The sequence below is a fragment of the Solea solea genome, chromosome 8 (assembly GCF_958295425.1).
Source record: "Solea solea chromosome 8, fSolSol10.1, whole genome shotgun sequence".
NCBI classification, from domain to species: Eukaryota; Metazoa; Chordata; class Actinopteri; order Pleuronectiformes; family Soleidae; genus Solea; species Solea solea.
The window spans coordinates 24,021,366-24,042,683 of record NC_081141.1 but is presented as its reverse complement, the minus strand read 5'-3'; the positions used below and the strand labels follow the sequence as shown (position 1 = coordinate 24,042,683).

The window sequence follows — 21,318 nt, the reverse complement described above, 5'->3', positions numbered from 1 at the left end:
GACAGTCTAAATTGACCACAGCCACAGGGGGGGGGCACATCTAGTGCCGGTCCCAAGCCTGGATAAATGGGAGGGTTGCATCAGAAAGAGCATCCAGCATGAATACCTTCACTGATAAAAAAACAAGGTACTTATATTTCAGTCTTGTGTTTTGGCTTGATGCGCCCCCTACCAACTTTGTCCAATAATGCAGCTCATAGCACTTTGTCACCCAGGTTACCAAACGACAGATGGGTCAGAAATACTTAATGTTACCAAACCTAAAGAAGCCACACAACCCCTCTCAAAAAGCCCCCAACAAGAGGAGGGTTCAGAGGAGGCTTCAGCCAAGTTATAGCTCTCTCTCCTTCTCTTACACGTTGTCTTGGAACATTTAAAGAATATAATCTGTAAAAGATCCATCCATTGTCTACCTCTTCATCCTGCACATGAGGGTTCTGTATTGTTGCCTAAATCTCCTCTAATCATGTAATAATTGGATGCTGTTGCGACTCTGCTGACGCTCGGAGCAGACACACTTTCACCGACACGCAGAAATGAACCAAATGTTCATAAAAAAATAAAGCAGAAATGTTCTGTGGCAACAACGCTCGCCAATGTTTTGACTTCGGATAGAAGCACTTATTTTACATGTAACATCATACCCTAGAATCTAGACCCCATGGTTCTCAATTGGTGGTACATGTATCACCAGGGGTACACAAGCTTCCTCTGGTGGTACTTGTAGGCAAATCAGAAATACTGTTCTGGAGCTGTCCCTTTATCTCTTGCTCCATCTTAATCTAACTTCACTATCCCAGTGTGTGAAGTGTGAGGAAGAGGAGGGTGATGAGAGTATTGGGAATATATCTGCCTCGTGTGAAAAGTCTGTAGTTTGAGAGTTCAATACTTTCTCAGGTGGCACTTGATATAAAAAAAAGTTTGTGTCTAGATTTATGCTTAAAGTCTTTATGAAGCGGTTTGATTAAATCCAGAGAAATACAAAAAGTTAAAACACAACTAGGAAGAGTTAAAGAGAAACCTCAGGATGATGGTAAAACCATGCTTGGTCATCAAACAGTGCTTTTCTTTTGACAGAGAAAATAACATGTGCAGTATAAATGTGGCTGGGTTATTGATGAAGGAGGGAAACAGGAGAAATAAAAACTCAGACTAATCCGTGTCACTGTAACCAAAGAAGACAGTAAAGGAATCGAAAACCTGAAACCTCCAGGACCTCGGAGGATATCACCCCCCCGCCGCCTCCCCTCCACCTCACCACAACCCTCCCACTGAGTCCCAATCCACCAGCTTCTTTTTTGCTCTCCATCCCAGATCAGATAATATGAAAAATGAACCGTGGAGCAGTCGCGGCGACCACATGGCCTCCCCAGCAAAACCACACAAGACAAATAGATATAATTAGACAGAGTCCCTGGGTTATTTTTCTTCGCAAATATTTTACAAGACTCCCTTTCTTTCTTCCTCCATCTCTCCTTTCCTTTAGTGTCCATCTGTTTTTCATTGCCCCGCTCAAACAAATCTCAGAACGCAGGGTCCATTGTGCTGGGTCAGGCCGAGCCGAGCCGGGCCGGGCCGGGTCATTTTATTTTTGGACTCAGGGGAAAGTGTTTAAGGGCCAGGGGAGTGGTGTGAGAGAGCAGGCGGGGGTGGAGAGGATAAGTCAGAGGTCACCGGAGTATAAACCATTGCCACATGCCCCTCGGACTGTGGTCTGACTCCTATTTCCTGTCTTCAAACAGGACTCTGGGAGGCGGGAGGTAGCAATAACACGAGGGCCACGGAGAGCCTTGTTTTCCCAGCTTCCCCGCACACTGTGCACATATGGAGCCAGGCAACCTGTTCTTATAATGCAACCTAATATGCACAAAACACACACACCCTACAGCTATTAGATAAGGTTGATGTGCACACCTGGTCTTGCTGTGTGACTCCACAAACAATATTTCATCCTGACACACATCAGACAGTGAGGGCCTTTGACTTTTACAAGCACTTCCTTTCACAGTGAACAAATTTGTTGTGGACTGTAATGTCACCGCTGATAGATGGACCTGATGCAGAAGTATGAGGAAAGGAAAAAAAAAAAAACAGGCACTTTCATTAGTCACTGCCTGCACAAGCAGGGGCGGCCCAAGCCTTTATGGGGCCCTGGGAAGAAATTTGATTTTGGGGTGCCCCCCCTTCCACCACCTGTGCTTGACTATTGATACATATGTAACACTATGATTTGATTAGATTTATAGTCACTTTTTTTTTTTAAACATAAAATAGTTGGTATTCAAAGTGACAGCAACTAAACAAGTAAAACCAGTTTAATGACCTTGGTTTTTAAAACTTAGAGCAGATGTGCAAATGTGCACTAAATGAGCAAATCTTCAACTGCAAAATAAAACCAAATGACTCAACACTATTTAGATATATAAATGTTTTTGGGGGCTGCCTAATTCACTTATGCCTTATAGGCCGACTCCACGCACAAGGCTAATCAACAAAAAGAAAAAGTTTTTGCAGCAGACATTTTAAAGCGTTAAGCTTTAAATAATTAAAATGAAGAGAATGCAGCAGTCTGCTGATTTATTTAAAGGTCCAGTGTGTAGCATTAAAGGAAAGCTAATTGCAGGAAATTGAACGTATCATCCATATGTTAACACCCAGATATTTATTTTGTTTGTTTGTACAATTTTCAAATTTTAAGATGCAATAAAAACACAAGTAATATTGTTATTACTTGACTTATTTCACAAGAGCAGATTTACTGTATCCTATCATTACTCCTGTAAAGTAAAGCCAGAGCTCAGTTTGCTCGTGCTTTCTGTGGTTTGTTGACAAACATGTGTATGCGTTAACCACGATCCCACGTTAGGTTTTATTATGAGAACATGCATGTTTTGTTTTGTGTTTTTTTGGGTCCGGACCGACTTCCAGTCCCACCCACAACCAGGAACTGAGTGTTTACAGGAGCCTGGAGGCCTGTGTGTCCAGCTGTCTCTCTGTGTGTCTGTCAGGGAAACTAAGTGGGTTTGTTTGGAGACCTGAAGGCGAGGCTAATAAAGTTAAATCGCTAAGGCCTCTCTCTCTCTTTGACTTGGCTTGAGTTCTAATCACAAAGTCCACTACACATCCTGGCACTTCTGACAAACAGTGTTCTGATGGATGCTGCTACACGGCTTACATCACACTGAGAGTGGTGAGTTTTGCATTATGTATAGAGGATAAAGGGCCAGATTTAGGTCCCAATCTGGGGCCTTTCAGACAGTCGTGTGTGCCTTCTGAGACGTCATTTTAATATCATGAGACATTGTCGACCCCATTTCAAATCCACAAGTATTAAACATATTTGATATTTACGTCTTCAACAGCGATTCGGGGCGTGAGCAGAACTCTGCTATAACTGAAATGAGAGTGAGTTGAGCGGGAAACAGATGCTGCGTACTTTGCAGACAAAGTGAGAGGGACTTTCCCAGAAAACCTGAGATCCCCTTAGTTTGATTAAATAGTATATAATGGATTAACTGTATTCTACCACTGGCTTGTGTGAGTCCATTCTTTTTGCATTTGTGATGTTCCACCAACAGTTTTTTTAAATCCCCCCTTTCCTTTATTCTCTTTATGTGCATATATGTTTGGAGTTAGTTCTCTTGTTCAGAACTGTTAAAAACCAATAAACAAACTTTAGAGATTTAGCGATAAATGAGGAGTTTCTCATGAAAATGTCATCATGGTAAGACTTAATACACTTGAGGGTTTAAGTAACAAAATCAAAAAGTACAAACATTTAAAAGCAACTAGAGCTGATTTGTCAGATTCTCAAATGTGAATATGTTCAGGTTTATTTGCTCCACAGAACAAATCATTTTGGTTTGTGGACAAAACAAGACTTTTGAGAACATCATCATTTCTAGGTTTGAGAAACACTGACAAACATGTTCTGACACTTTCTCAAGTACTCGATTCATTGAGAAAAGAATCCTAAAAACATCCCCTAAAAGCAACTTAAAGTACAAACAGTAAAGACATGAAACATGACACAACAGTGAACCCCAAGAGACAAACAGAAAGTGCAGGGAGCAGGGAGATTATATACACAGGACACAGGTGAAACTCATTAGACACAGGTGAATCCAATCAGGGGCGGAGCTAACAATCAGACCAGCAGAAAACTAACAAAGAAGGTTAAACAAAGGTGCATAAATGGATAAAAATACTAAATAAAACACTCAGACACACTAGGTAAGAATCTATAAAAGACAACCAACACAGATAAGACAAGAAAGATCAAATACAACTGAATGTAAGAATGTTTTAACTTCATTTGTTACAGTTTAGATGTCAGTGGTTAAAACTGTATAAAAGTACAGCTGTCTACTCTGGACAACATCATTAATTATACTTTAAGCTACAGTGTGTACGTTTTTATAGTTTTTGTTGCTGGTGTTATTATTCTGCCTCTTTTTGGAGTAAATAAACGGCCTCTGGTTAATGCACTGTAAACACAAAGACATTTGTCTCTTCAATTTTACTTTTCAATGCTTTATCAGTTGAGAAAGAATCTCTTTATTAATATCAAACATGGCGACGATTTGTCAGATTGAGTGTATTTACAAAGCTCCTGCAAATACAGACCAAACATTTCAGTTTGGCATCTTCACATTAAAAGTGTTTAACTTGTGAAACACGACCCGATTTTTATTTATTTACGTGAAACATCACAGCTACAGCGTTTTTTTACCTTTAAAACATAATGCATGTTGCATGTAAATATGAGTTCAAAGATTATTATATCTTTATTACCTTTTATTTGTGGCCTTTCACAAATAAATACTTGTAGCCACTCTTGGACTTAACAGTTGACATGTTTCTACGTGCAGAGGGAATTCTCTGACAAAATGTAACGCTAATGGCGCTGGTAGCAGAAATGTTTAAGGCACAAAGTTGCATGTCGTAACTATCTTTTAAGGACAATATAGATACCTTGTTTGATCATGATGTCTTAAAGTGTGGTTTGATTCAAAATCTCAGCCATGCTAATATCTTAGCTAGTAAAAGTGTGTAGAACAGGCTGCATCATGGGAGTTCTCTCATTGGTGGAGGTGGTAAACTGGTTGTTAGCATTGTTAGCATGAGTTAGAAAGGAAACAAGCCACAATAGTTGTGTCTCCATTGCCCCCTCTCAAATATCCAGAACCATGGAAACGCAAAATACTTTCGGCCATCTTCCTCCACAGACTAGACTTCATAGCAATTGTGGCTCATACGCAAAACACCCTCCAATGGAAACACCTGCAAGAAGCAATTGTGTTTTTGTTTTGCAGAAAACAGTAATGGAAACTCTTGTTTTACCAGTCGATCTACGTTCCTAGCCTCACCTAAGGTCACGAGCTGTGGGTAGTGACTGAAAGAACGAGATCGCGGATACAAGTGGCCGAAATGGGCTGGGCTCTCCCTTAGAAGCTTGGTCATCTGGGAGGGGCTTAGAGTAGAGCCGCTGCTCCTCCGCATCTAGAGGGCATCTGGTTAGGATGCCCTCCTGGACACCTCCCTGCTCAGGTGTTTTCCGGGCACGTACCACTGGGAGGAGGCCTTGGGGAAGACCCAGGACTCGCTGGAGGGACTATGTCTCTCGGCCGGCCTCGGGATTGCCCCGGAAGAGCTGGACAAAGTGGCCGGGGAGAGGGAGGTCTGGGCTTCTCTGCTCAAGCTGCTACCCCCTGAGACCCGACCTTGGATTAGCGGTAGAAGATGGATGAACGGATGGATGTAATGGAAACACAACTAGTGAAACAAGATAAAGTCCCACATGCAGAAACAGCCCACTCAGGCTAACCACAATGCACTTGCTGGTAAATTGTGGTAAACAATTGTGGTAAACTCCTTGGAACACTCGATTAAATATTTAACAAAGGAGCGATTCACGACGCCTCTGTGTACTCAACTGCTCCATTTCTCTCTCAGAGAGGTAGCCGCGTCACGGCGGAGTACATCTATATGCACAAAAGTGCAAAGTGAGCAGTTGTAAACTTTGCAAAGACAGTTTGTTCTTTACTGACCTAAGGCCTAGAGCTAAACAAGAGAGAGGTCACTGAGGACTTGAGCCTGTTAGGATAGACTCAAATATCTGTCCTATATCTACTAGGTAGAAATAGAGAGAGCCATTTGAGAGCATTTTAACCTCCATTGGCATTGTTCTCCCTGCTGGGTTACCCCATAAAAATGATAAACCTAACAGTTATATTGTAGCAGCATACATCCCATCACACCACAAAAATGAGTCCGAACCCCTACTGGCTCCTGCTCATTGCCGCTGTGCTAAAATTGCACCTGTTTGTTTTTGTTTTTCCCTTTTTTCCTCACTCGCTCTGGCAGCACAGTAAAAATTGAAATGTCAAATAAAATGTGACACGATGCTAATATGTGGCTCCCAAAGGGCGTCCGAACGCGTTCTTGTTGATATTGTAAATGTGTGCGTGTGTGTGTGCGTGTGTGTGTGTCGGGTATTCCTCACCATTTTTTAGCCCAGAAAAAGGGGGGAGGAAAAGGCAACGGGTGTTGAGTGAGCGATTTAAGGGCGACGCAAATCCCGTTTCCAAAGCCTGTGTGAGTATCAGGAAAGACAGAATCATAACTACGGCATACGATTAGCATCTCGTGTGTATCTCAAACTAGTTGTGTCGCTATATGTTCCTGAAAAATCAAATAAATAAATACAAAACACTGCAGCAACTAATTCGTTAACATCAACTGGCGACATTCAAGTCAGTCTAGCAGCTACTAACACATGAGTGATAAATATGAAACTTTCAAATAAAGCAAACCAGACACGTTCAGTATTGACAGAGAGACGGACATGTGTTGGACTGATTGATGGATAATTTGGCAGTAATGTGAAGTCACTTCGTAATCCAATCCTTCATAAGTGTCGACTTGTCATGATCCATCATGTCATATGTGGTTTTACCCGTCTCTCGTGCCGTGTTTCCATCATGGTATGGCTCGGTTTGGTACAGTTTGGAACGGTAAAGCCCTGGGTCAGGCTTGCGTTTCAACTGAGAACAGTATCTTTACTTGGTAGGAGTGGTGTGGGCTGTGCCCGATGGCCGTGTCAACGAGATACGTAGCGACACAGCAGACAACAATGGAGGAGATCCAGCTTGGTTTGACTGTCTTGGGTGGAGCCGGTCTAGCTTCAATCGGACCATACCGTACCATACCGTACCATTTTACTCTGGTACCCCAAAGAATGTCAGTGCTATTTTGGTAATAATTTCCAAATGGAAATGCAAGAAACATACATACCAAACCAAACCGTTTCACTCAGTGGATTATTACTTGTTTTCCATTGTTTTCCATTTCACTGGTCAAAAGGGAGTTGCACGATCGTGGATGTTTACAGTGACATTTTTAGGGACGTATGAGTCACACCGTTTAGATGACGGAAGCAAATGTACATATATCAGATTTATTTATATCCACAACAAATGAGTCTTGAAACTGATCTGACGATACCAGAATCCATGTGCTCTTCTTTCCTGCTTATACGTTCATATATAATTTGTGCCACATGGGAGGAAAAAGATCAGAATTGGGTCACTGGCACTATCCAGTATAAATGCAGCAGCCTTAGTTCTCTGAGAGTTTGCAGAAGCAGCTTAACGGTGGCTGATGACACACACCTGTTCTTCATCATCACCTGCTCACCTGCAGCTCTTCAGCTGCTTAATGCTGTGGACTTTTCTCACAGCGGTGTTTGTGTTGTGGCGTCAACATTTTAACAACTCAATGTCTTTTGGGTGTTGATGCTAACTGAAGGCTACATACATTATGTTCTGCCACACGCTTGATTTTCTTATGACCATCATGAAAATCAGGCCACATGGATTCATTTTGATTTTATGGCTGTAGAATTGTCAAAAAATTTTCATTTAGTGAGTGCTTCTTTCTTCTGCCCCTTTTTGTCCAAGATAACTTTCACTTACGATATCTGGCAGTTATTCAACCGTTAAGGAATTATGCTGCTGAGAAGCTGACGTCACAAACGTGTGACACGCTGGTGAATCCGCGGACATCCTAAAGGCTACCGTAATGACATGTATATAGGCGCAAACCTATTTCTCTCAATCCATCCATATTCTACCGATTATCCTCCACGAGGGTCGCTGTGCCAAAAGTCAGTCTTTGTAATTTTCTTTGGTGAGACCGAAATCATGGAATTTTCATTTCCCACTAATCGTCACTCTCTCTTGCTTAACATTACTCGCTCAATGTTGTCACGTCAACGTCGGTGAGAGACAGTGGACAGTGTCCACAGCACTGCTAGTAATTATGACTCCTCGTTTGTGCTGCATAGGCCTAGTCTGTGTACATCAAGCAATGCAGGGAATTAAACAGCAGGTGGCGTCGTGACAAACAAGGGAGACATTTACCTGAATATTAACTTTTTTAGTTAAAATTCAAGCACTTTCAATGACATATGTCTTTTTTGGGGATATTTTAAAAAAAAAAGCTTTCAAGGGCGTATTCAAATTCACAAACTTTCAAGGATTTCAAGGACCCGTCAGAACCCAGCAAATAAGGCAAACAGCGGGATACACAGAGACAAAAACTGGAGGACCCAGAAAAAACCCACAAACTCACAGTGAGAACATGCAAACTCCACGCAGAGAGACCCGGACCAGGACGCAGAGCAGCAACCTTCTCGCTGTGAGGACTGGGAGTTCCCTTCAACTCCCAATATTTGCTAAACAACAATTTTCCTTTATCATGTTTTCGAAAATTCTGCAATACAACTTACATAGTGTAGCAACTAAGTCCTGTACTGTGGCATTACTGGCTGCTGATTGTTTACTGGTAGGTATTGTTTAACATGCTTATTTTCCATTTCCATTAAACAGATCGAAACAAAACTTAAACACGAGCGCAGTAGAAAACTGTTTGTCCCTCACAATCAGCAACACCTGAGTAAAACAACAGGTGACCTCAAGTAATCTAGCATGACCCCCGGGGCCGGTGTGGTGTCAGCCTCAGGCAGAACCTAAGAAATTAAATACAACCCCCTAGTGGTTTGGGGGGGGGAAATCTCACAAATAGAAAGTGAGACATGGCTCCAACACAAAGTAATCAGTGGGATTTAAGAGTTATTATTTGTGGATCCAGTGGTCATAAAGAGCATCTCCCCACTCTCCCGCTCGGCCTCTGAAAACACCACACGCTCTGGCATTCTTCCAGTGTCGCGTGGAAAATGCAGGCTGCTGTTTTATTCAATAATTTATTCCATACAACACCTAATCCACTAATGAATTTGGGGAATACATCTCTATTTTCCCTCCAACGCTTTTTTTTTGTATCATAAACACACAAATATGTGTTGAAATGCACTGCATGTCCTCACGGTCCTCATCAAGCAGCTCACACACACACACACACTCACAAAGGCCATAGTAAAAGACATGAATGGGAATCCCACTCCCACAGGTCCAAATGGATGAATGTGAGAAGACTACGTATACATGTACGTCTGTGTGTGTGTGTGTGTGTGTGATGTACACGGAGATTTCTCTGAGATAATCCCGGTTTTGCTGCCACAAAAACCAAAGTCAAACTCCACTTAAGACTTGTCAGCTGAAGGTGGACCAGGCAGACAACGCTCTCCAGTGCTAATTAATCTCCTCAGCCAGGCGAGTCCCACAGCGAGGATAAATATACACGTATGTAAAAAAGAAAAAGAGTGATAGAGGGAAATAAAAGGCAGAGGTGGTGACTTATTTTCAGTTTGACCTCTGCTTCCTCTAAAGAGGAGGGTTTTCTGGTGTTATGTGTGTGCACTTGTGTCTCTAATGTGTCTCGGCGGCAGTAGGTTGGTTGCCACTGATCATCTTCCTCCTCCTCCCCCCCCCCCGTCTCCCTTTGGGGCCTCTCATCACCTCCACCACACCAGCGACTCCATCAGACTCAAGGTCGGTCGGGCGAGCGCTAACGCACGCACACACACACACACACAGGTTTGAGTAGCTATTCTTGTCAGGACACGGCACTGATATACTTTCATTACTTGGACATATTCTAAACCATAACCAGTAAAGGTGTAATCTTATACTAGGGATGCACGATATTGGACCTTTTGCCGATATCTGATATACCGACTGTGTGTGTGCTTGGGCCAATATAGTGTTGTAATGTTACAAAGTACAAATACTTTGTTACTGTATGTACAACATTCACGTATCTGTGCTTGACTTTATTTGCATTTCTAGCAACTTCTACATTTTCTAAATAAATTGTGAACTTTTACTCCAACTATCTTTGTTACTCGTTACTACCAAATAAAATCAGAAGAAGAAGAGTTGGTATTATGGTATGTCTTTATATAGAGCTTTTCTAGTCTTGATGAGCTGCTTTACACTAGAGTTTTGCCATTCACTCATTCACTAGGGTTAAGTATTTGCTCAAGGACACATGTAGACTAGCAGAGCCAGGAATTGAACCCATGACCTTCCAGTTGTAAGATAACTCACCCTACCACTGAGCTACCATGGCTCAACCATTACTCCTGACTTTTCTAATACTTTTACTTTTACTCCTAAAACTTATAAAACGTACTTAGGTACAGTAAATGTCATACACTTTAAGACTTTTATTGAAGTAATACTATAAAAAAGTGACTTCAACTTCTACCAAAGTCATTTCCTGGTAAGATACTTGTACTTTTACTCAAGTCAACGTAAAAAAAACACCATAATAGTTGTAGAGGACGCCAGCATAGAAGTCAAGGACGTTATTCAGCTTATTTAGCCTCAACTGTTGTGGTCATTAGTCGTACCGGGCAGATCGATCAGCTTCACTGTGACTTCTTCTACTCATAACGATGTCAGGCTTTGGTTTGATGTGTGCCCTCTGCTGGTAAAAGACACAAATTTCTTCATCGTTCTTCATCGATCATCAAAATCCCTATCCCTCACCATAACCTTAACATCTCACCTAACTTTAACCTCAACTTAAAGGTAACCTAAACCCTGAAACCTGGTTTTTAGGTTACAAGGAATCTGCTTAAATGTCCTTAGAACATCAAAATGTCCTCACAATGATGCTTTGAACCAAAATGTGTCCTCACAACCCAATAAAAGACACATACTCTCTCTCTCTCTCTCTCTCTCTCATGACTAAAACCCCTCAAATTCTGCTCTCTTTTTTTATTCCTCACCTCCTGCTGAATGCCACCCAGCCTCACCTCTGCTCCCCTGCTCCTGCTCTCTCCTTCCTCCGTCCTTTTCCGGGTCTCCAGCTTGGCAGTTTGTGATGAATGGGACAACATTACTCTTGTCCTCTGTTGGCCTGATTTAGCTGCTGCAGCTCATCTCCCCCTCCATATGTCAGTCTGTCTGTCTGTCTGTCTTTTTTGTCTTCCTCCTACCGTGTGTCTCTGTCTGGACCGCTTTCAAACATATGCTGCTACACAACCTCAAAACTCTGATTACTTGGCTTTGGCCAGAGTACAAATGTACTTTAGATGCAGTAAAAAGTAGATGTGACTCATACCTACACAGTCATTTTTGTTAGATGTAACAATTGCAATTGCAAAAGTCAACGTTTAGTTCAAAATTCACAGTAAAAGATTTAAAACCTGCATTTTGACGCCGGCAAAAGAGGTTTATATCTTACGTGAACTAACGTGTATGTATTAATGTTTTTCTTAATTTGCATAAAAGAACAAGCAAAATAATGACTTTAAAAATGATTCTACTCTTATTTGGGTTAAATTACACCTGACTCTTAAACTTAAACTTAAAGTTATACCTTTTAATTACACATCCATGTTCAGAGAGTGAAATGGAATAATATCCCTTGTAACAGCCACTGTTTTAAACTATGTTTTGGAAAGAAAGAAAAATAAAAAAAAACAAGTGACAGAGCGAGGGTGCATCGCTATGAAGTGAAGGGATCACGTCTTCAAAAAAAAAGAGAAAAAGGTAAATAAAATATGCATCCTTTCTGTGCTCATTACAGATTTATGACTCTTGTTAAAAGAAAAGGTGGCGGCTGCTTTCTTACATGTCTGACTTTCAAATTCAGACGACACCGCTGTCAAGTGTTGTGCTCCACATTCTGTCCAATGAGAGACCAGGAGAGTGTGTGTAAGTGTGTGTGTGTATGTGTGTGTGTATGTATGTGTGTGTGTGTGTGTGTGTGTGTGTGTGTGTGTGTTTGCCATCTTCCACATCCTGTTCGGTTGAGAGTCTCACACAAGAGCTCCTCACCTACGGTGCAACGAGCACTCGTCATGATCCTTTGATGCATAGTTCATCAGTCAGAAAGTTCAGTTGCTTAAGCCGCACGTGTGTGTGTGTGTGTCTGCGTGTGTGCGTGTGTGTTTGTGTGTGTGTTACAGAACAATAACAGAAGAGGGAGTAGACGTATTGGTGCATTAAGCATAATGAGCGGTGGGATTTGCTTTAATAATATGAAATAGTTTGGCTGTTTATGCAGTAACTATTTAGAACAAGCGTACGCACGCACACACACACACACACACAGACACACACACTGGTTTGCCAAGCTATTCTTCTGAGGACACTACATTCATTCACTAGAACAGCCTAAACCAGGGGTCTGCAACCTGCGGCTCTAGAGCCACATGTGGCTCTTCAGCCCCTCTGCAGTGGCTCCTATAGAGTAAATAGTGTTTTAATATTTTGTGCGTCACATCCAATGCCGACGTCAAACACAATTTTAAAAAGCAAATTGACAAATTTGTGTTTGAAATATGTGAATCTATTCACAACAAACAAAAACTACAAACAATCCAAATATTGCTTAATTTATTTCAAAGTTGGTTCATTTTTAATTAAATTAATTTGACTGTATAGGGCTGGAAAGATTATTAATAGATTACTAAACTTATCAACTATTTTGAGAATCAATTAGTCAGTTTGAGTGTTTTTTCAATGATTCTTAAATGTGAATATTTTCTGGTTTCTTTGCTCCATATAACAAAGAAGCCACATTTTATGGATCAAACAAGTTGATTAATTGACAGAGATAATCGACAGGTTAATGGATTATGAAAGGAATCGTTAGTTGCAGCTCTAGAATGTTTTAATGGTGAAAAGGTTAGGAACACAGAGCTCAGGCTGAGCAGCAACAACAGTGTTTATTTACCATAAAGAAATAAAGTATAAAGATAAAGTAAAACTTCTTCTACAACTACAATTGCTCCATGAAAAAAAGGGAATTTGTCATTTCCAATCAGAATGATTTTAATGAGCTAGAATAAGATTTGCACGTGTAAACGCAGTTACGGTTATAAAGTGTTAAAAGAACTCTTACCTCTGAAAGAGAAAAAAAACTATCTCTATTTTAAAGTGTATTTTTGGCATTGAAAAAAAAAAAAAGTACAACATACAACTATGTGATTTTATTCCCTTATGGCTGTTGTCACTTCACATATTATTCAAATATTCCAAACAAGTGTGAAAACTCCCCCAGTGTCGCCCTTGAACTGCACCACAAGTCCCACAAGCAAAGCAGAGTTGACACACTGTTACAGTCGTGTCGTTACACTGTAACAGTTCTAAAGTGATAACAAAGAAGTCAGACAAACAATACACAAGCAGCCCCCTCTGAAGCTGAAGCCCCGCTTAGTTTTTTACGCCATCACCTTAAAGAGCAGGCAGAGAGAGGGAGGCCTCGAGGTGAGGGTCAGGGCGGAGGGGCCGAGCGTGCAGTGCGTGGGGGTTAATTGAGACGCGGACAGGAAACAAGGTGCTGGACAACAAAACCCCCGACAGGACGGCAGACACGAAGCCCGCTGGACAGACGATGGGGCGAATAGGAAAAAACCGCACGACAGTGACACACATGGCCAGTGCCAGGAGCCACACACATGCCCACTTACCACCATGGTCCGTATCCACTCAAAGTGCCAGGAAGCCAACATATCCTCGAGGATATGGTTTTTATCACAGCTGTCCTCCCACGGGCCTGGTTTACGGTCCTTGTGGATAAATTACAGTGAGATTTTCTCTTTACAACCCACAGACATTGACGTGAAAAGTTAGAACCTTTTACAACTGGGGGGGGGGTCGTGGTGTTGGTGTTGATTGTTGATGTTTTCTGGCGACTATGACTAGACCAGCGATTCCCAAAGTGTGGGCCGTTTAAGGACATTCACCTTCAGTGTTCAGTCAACGTTATGATTCACTTCATATCACATTTTCAGTAGCGACATAAAGTAGCAATAATTGTGCAGAAGTCGCAAAATAAAGTGTTTTTTTCTTTTCTTTTGGTTCATAAAAATGAGCCATGTGAACTTTGAACTGTGACGTATTTCCAAATTTCACAAATTCAATACGATTTTAAACATTTTGAGTACTTTTAGCTCAACTGTGTTCATACAGTTGGTGGAAATTATTATTTTTTTTTTCACCAGATTGCAGAGGTTGTGCCGGGAAAAAAAAGGGATATAAGAAACTCTACGGTGCACATCCTTATAGCCTCTGTGTATACTGTACGTTCCAACATAGAAATGGGAAAAAAGGGTTAAATATGAATAAATATGTGTTTGATTTTCAGTTTTGTAACTAAAACAAAGCCATGCCATTTAAATGATTCTTTTATCTGACCTAGTGTTGCAGGTAATAGCAAAATTGTGACATTTAATGTAATAAGTATCCAGTGTCAGCCGGTCAGCATACAAGCCTAGCATTTCAGGATTTGCACTCACTGTTAATTTGATAATTTTTAATAAATTGTTGTTCATGTTCATGGATAATTACGCACTTTCAAATATGACATGGAGTCCAGCTGTAATAACCACATATATATACACATATACACACACACACACATATATATATGTACATATGGGAATTATTGTTCCTAGTCTCGTGTGCAGATCAGAGTCGTGATTTTCAGATTTTCAAAGTGGGCCCCGGCAGTTTGGGAATGGCTGAACTAGACTATAGATAGACAGCAAAGCTCTCTCACCAAATGCACTGCAGATATTATATATTAGATTTCACACTTCTGTCCGACCTCCTACGTCCATTTCTATATACAGTCGATTTGAGGTTTGTATATTTGCTCAATCGGACAATAATATGCAGAGGAGAATCCAGTGATCATCTCCAATGACAATGTTGAGTGTAATATAAACAGTCGCTGCAGGTACGTGGACCAAAACTAGGGGGAAAAAAAGACCCACACAAAAACCCACCAAAGTTTCATTTAAATAACAAAAGCCAGAGTTAAAGTGGAAGTGTCAGGAGAAAAGCAGAGAGTCTGAGACTGAAGGAGAAATGACAGGGAAGCCAAAGACAAAGAAAGAGATGTGTATCTGGGGGGAATAGAAAAATGTGAGGGATGATCCACCTGATGTGTGTGTGTGTGCAAAAAAAAAAGAAGGAGGAAAGACAAATAAACAATGCAGTGTATTTTGCACAGAGAGACAATACTCCTGCATGCCTCTTTCACCCTCCTCCTTTGTTTCCATTCCTCCCTCTATTAGCCAAACATGATTAAAATGCAGTTCCTACCAGCGTCTCTGCTGAACTACGGAGAGAAAACACACACACACACACAGTGAGACGGGGAGGAGGGAAAAATGAGGCGGAAAAGTCAAAAGCATCTTTTACAGCGTGACGCTTTTCATCCTTCACAGGCGGCGAGAAGAAAAGAACACAGACGTTCAAAACTTTCCTTTCTCTTCCCGTCGCTCGCTTCCCCTTCTCCTCAGCAGCTGAAAACACCAGAGGACAACCCCTCTGCAATCACAAGCTCAATGGTCTGTCTCCTCACAACAACATTTCAGTCAAAAAGAACATTGTTTTAATTCCCAGTGCTCTTTTTAGTCCAATTACATTAAGGCAAGTTGGTATCTGAGCGATCGTGACTGGGACCGAGCGAGAGGAGCAGCCGGTGGCTTCGGGAAGAGCTCCGCTCGCTGACTGGAGATAAAGTCACGAAACCGTTGCAGCCGTGTTCACACTGAGCTTAAAGTACGAGTCTTATTTAACATTTCATGGAGCACAGAGCCACGCGGCACTTGAGGCACTTAGCTAATGGCACACAGACGACAGCGAGGACAGAAGCTGTGACACAGACGGGGAGAGAAAGTCAACAGAGAGACAATGTGAGGCCTGCAGGATGACAACTGGATATCTGTGTGTGTGTGTGTGTGTGTGTGCAGACCCCCTGCTGGTCCATGTATATACTGGACAGAGACCCAAGGATTGTGTGTACATCAGTAAAACCTGCAGGGGAAACTAGCAGCGGGTGGATCGACTGTCAGGATAAAGAGATGTAGTGGAGTGAGACGGTGAAGCATCAGTTTAAAACACACAGTGGAGTCATCAGCAGGACCTTAAAATGATTCAAAATAAGAATAAGAATAACTCATCTGGACCAGCGTTTGGGTGAAAACATGATGAACAGACCCAGTTCCACCCAGGGTCCCAGGACTTTCCAGGTTCTAATTCCCTCAAATTCAAGGACTGAATGTGCTGACACAGCTTAAGATGGGAGGACAACTAGTAAAGGCCCTAGTATACGTCCACTCACGCGGAATCTCACATCAAACGGCAGAAAGAGACAGTGGACAGTGACATGTGAATCAATGTTTGTCCTGCGTAGGCCTGGTCTACGTATGTCAAGCAACGCAGGGCATGAAACAGTAGGTGGCGTTGTAGCAAACAAAGGAGACATTTACCTCAATATCAACTTAACTTGTTTCTTGCACAAAATATAAGCACTTTCAATAGCTCCATGTCTATTTTGGGTGATTGTATTTCAGAACCACTGACCCATCGCCATCAGACGCAGATAAAACAGTCAGAATCATGACAAATATGAGGTGTTTTTTTCTGTGATGTCCACACGTCTGGTCTCATGTGGTCAGGAGGAGACACGGTCAGCATTTTAATGGCAGGTGTGAAGCGTCGTACTTAGCGATATCCTCGTGTGAATGGATCACTGAGGATCGATGCTAATGAAAGGTCTGAACGGGGCCATTATCGCTAATTACACCATTAAAAGAAGGTCAAAAACACTGCCAGAATAATTATCTCAAGTTTTGACTAAAACTAAAAGACACAAAAAAATGAGATCCCGTTGAGATTTGTGTTTATAAAAAAATAACTTGATTTAAGCAATAATAATAATATCAACTTTTTATCCACTGCTATCTGCTGTGCACACGAGGGAGGGAGGGAGGGAGGGAGGGGAGAAGGAAATGAGTGAGAAACTGACGAGGAGGCGACTGCTGCAGGTCCATGTGTGTGTGTGTGTGTGTGTGTGTGTGTGAGATAGAGATATATAGACATAGAGAGAGAAAGAGAGAGGGAGTGCACTGAGCAGTAAGCCCGTGAGCAGGACATGATTGCAATGTGTATCTTATCGGTGTCAGGTCCTCCTGAGGCTAGTGGAGCCTAGCTGAGCGGAGCACGAGCGCTTCAGTGACCAGTCAACCGTGTGAGGGTAATCTCCTCACTCTTTCAGCCTCTCTCTCTCCCCTTCACACACACACACACACACACACACACACATGCTCATAAGCTCCCCCTCTGGGAGGCATCTGAGCCACTACACACACAAGCAGGACGCTCATACTAACATATTCAAGCGCAGAAACAGTTGCACCCATGCAGGGGCCTGAGGTGATTGCCTCATGCCAGCTCTGGACAGTTCCACACACACAGGTGAGGAGATACATCACAGGCTACATTGCACAGTGAAGCCCCTGCAGCCACAGTAAGCCTGTAAATATGGGACTGAGTTGCATGTGGCTGCTGCTGCTGCTGCTGCTGCTGCTGCTGCTGCTGCTGCTGCTGCTGCTATACCTGCACCACACAGCGTCTCAGTGTCACTTCAAGCTGCACTGGGAGGGAGTGAAAAGGCACAAAGGCACTGGAACACAGAATTTAATTCAAAGAGTAAAAGAAAAATATAAATGTTATGCGCTTCATCTCACTTTATGCAGAGGTGATATCAGAGGAAAACATGAACTCTGTCAACTACCTGTGCTGTAACGGCACCGTAACACACCCATTTGCACATAATGATCACCTCTGCTGTTTTTTTACATTCACATTGTTTGATAGTACATTATAACATGCTGCTGACCGTCTTCTGCACTTACTGTAACCTATATACCATCATATCTGCCGCTGCTACTGTCACTGGTCAACACTCTACAATTACTGTATTTATTCATCCTATTTTTATTTATGTATTTTGTATCTGTCAAATTTAAATATTTGTCATTTATTCCATCTTTTTTTGAATATTCTGAAAATACATTTGATTCACTGCAGATAAACGCACCTCATTAACATGCGACAGATATCAGAGATGAATAAAAATAGACATATTTTCCATCAGATATCAGATTAATGAAGTGTGTTTAGCTGCAGTATATCAAATGTTTTTTCAGAACATTCAAATAAAGATGGAATAAATTACAAATATTTCAATTTGGCGGAGGTAAAACCAATTATTTGATTAATGTACATTAAAACACATTACATTACACTAAACATCTTTAGTGTACCAAGGTAACATTCTTTCCTGCAGAATTTGAATATAAATATAAATGTTCATCCTGAGTGTGCATTTTTCTTCTCTTACCATCTTCCATCTATGTGTTGCACTAATGTTCTGCACCTGCAACTATTGCCACTATGTTTAAAATTAGTTTTATGGAAAATTGAGGTTAAAAACTGGAGCATTTTTTCTTTTTTTTGATGCACGTGTGACTTTGTGTGTGTGTGTGATGAAAATCAAGTTGCAGTCCATAAACTGAAGGTCACACAATAATGTGTAGAAGTGGGGGGAGCAGCAGCAGGAGAAGAAGAAGAAGAAGAAGAAAAAAACCAAAGTGTCCAACATTCCTTCACCTGTCATGCGCCCGCCTGCCTGCTCGGCTTTTAACAACTGCCCCGTCCCCATCAATTAGTCTAGATGCTGGACTTTCATTGAGATTAAGTGACTAATATCAGCGCTCGCTCACAAGAAAGAGACTTTTCGCGTCTGCCCAACAATCTGTTAAGTCGAAACACATGTGGTGAGCCACGGCAAAAAAGCCTGCAAGGGGTCCTTTCCTTGCAATGAGAAACAGGTGCTCTACTTTTTGGCCATGTAATACCCCATTTAGCCTCTGGAGCAAAGGTTATCCAGCTAATAGCTGCCTTGTGGTGCACTGGGAAGAGCTGTGCACATGGTCAGAGTAAACATCTGGGATGGATTGTATGTACTTGCAACATATGCTTCAAGTTCAATTAAAATGAGGACTTGGCACATTTATTAATCTTTTTTTTTCTCTTTTTTTACCTCTCTTTGCCATAAAAGAGGCCTCTCCTGACCCATCCTTAATACTTATACAATCTTAAGTTACCTCATATCCACATCTAATGTCAAGGACAAATTTGTTAAGGCTTAAAAACACTGTTCTGGAAAGAAAGAAAAATAATAAAACAGCGTGAATTCTGAGATTAAAGACAGAATTTTGAGGAAAAAGTCAGAGTTCTGACTTTAATCTCAGACTTTCTGATTTTTTTCTCAGATTTTTCTGACTTTCTCAGAATTCTGACTTTAATCTCTAGAATTAGGACTTTAATCTCTGACTTTTAATGACTTTTATTTTCTCAGAATTCTAACTTTAATCTCAGACTTTTCTGACTTTTTTAATTTTTTTTTTCACTTTCTTCCAAAAATCTTTTTACATGTGGCCCTAATACTCTTCCATAGAGAGGAGAGTCTGTGTCGGAGAATAAGATAAAAAAAAAAAAGAGGGCACGACTGAGGGACTGGTAGAAGAAGAGTGGGAGGAGAGAGAGAGCGAGAGAGATGTAGGTGAAGAAAAAGAAAAATGCCCCCCCCCCCCCCTCCCCTTTCAACTTTCCCCACATCTCAAATGAAATGCTAACAGCTGAGAGGAGCAATAGATCAAAATGTGTGAAGCCAGAGTTGGTAAATTGTAGCCTTTGTGGCAGCTTTACTATCCAGCATCCCAGCGCGGCGTGAGCGCACAGAGCAAGGCCTTCTGATGTGGAATAATCAGTTTGGCACGAAATCTGACTGACTGTGGCTGCACGAGCTGCAGCCGCGGCACCTTATTTAAATATGAAAGTGCAGAAAAAAATGTATTTCATATAATCTGCAGCTTTACAAATGCTATGTACTTTTCCTTTTTTTGTCACTGGGAAATGCCCTGATGTGAGGGGCAAGCATAAAGGAAGGGTGAAGAAAATGGTTCAAGGTTTGTCTCTGTCTGGTGCACATCTTCACTCAGTGCTCCCTCCTCCACCTCTTCCTCCTCCACCTCCTCCTCCTCCTCCTCTTCCTCCGCCTGTACATTTCAGCCTTGGAACTTCACAGCCATGAAACTTCTCTCTCTCGTCTCTGTGGGAGAGGATGTGATGCTCACGTATCTTTGTGCGCTCATCGCCCGACTGGCTGCCTTGTTGACTGATTGTCTGACTGGCTGGCTGACTTACTGGCGGGATGACTATTTGACCATCTGCACTTTGATGCCTACTTGCACTTTTGACCCTTTAACAGAGAAAAGGCTTTGGAGAAGTCGTACAGTTGCATGAGTATAGGTTCACTGCGACCTGCATGCAGAAAGTAATTCATACTTGATCAAATTTCCTGGTCAAAGGCCCCTGGAGCCAAAACAAATACCGCTACTGTTTGCAGTGGTAATTGCAAACCAAACCAGATTGTTGACACATGATGGTGCCACATCATGTGTCTAGCTCACTTAAAAAAATTCAAAATGGCAGACTTCCTGTTGAGTTGAGCCCATGGTAATGGTCGACTTTTTTGTTCGTCTTGGTCTATAACATCTTCCCAACAAGTTTCGGGAAATTCGGTACAACTAAATTTTGCCTCTGTTTTCACCTTAGGGGGCGCTTAGAGCCCTTGAGCAATGCACGAGTCCGGGAACTATGCCAATATCGCATGGATATAATAATAATCTATAAGTGGCTCAGTCTGAAATCAAGTAAATAATAACATGGACAACTGTAAATAAAACAGCAAACAAGCTTACATATATACATGTATGTATATATATATATATATATATATATATATATATATATACATACATATATGTATATATATATACACATATATACATATATATATTATTTTATCACCTTGACGGCAGCTGTGTCACTGTGTTTAAAGGACGGGGAGGTCCACGGGCCCCCAGTTTGACACCTCTGCTCTGGATTAGACAGAAATCATTCTGTGCTTCACCAAAACCCAGATGATAAAGGTGGATAAACGTCGCCTACACACACACACACCATCCAAAGGCATTTG

General features: G+C 41.6%; 1 protein-coding gene across 7 annotated transcripts in view; it reads right to left on the bottom strand.

The window, feature by feature from the left end:
- mctp1a (multiple C2 domains, transmembrane 1a) overlaps positions 1–21,318 on the bottom strand; it is a 165,803-nt gene that overhangs the window by 15,837 nt on the left and 128,648 nt on the right. For 5 of the 7 annotated variants that reach the window (XR_009241129.1, XM_058636127.1, XM_058636128.1 and 2 more), the window contains one exon: positions 13,889–13,987. The exons of the other annotated variants lie outside the window; for them this stretch is intronic. Coding sequence is in view for 4 of the 5 variants with exons in the window: in XM_058636127.1 (XP_058492110.1) it covers positions 13,889–13,987 (99 nt within the window). In the remaining variant the exon portion in view is untranslated. The remainder of the gene's footprint in view (positions 1–13,888; positions 13,988–21,318) is intronic. 7 annotated transcript variants of the gene reach the window in all.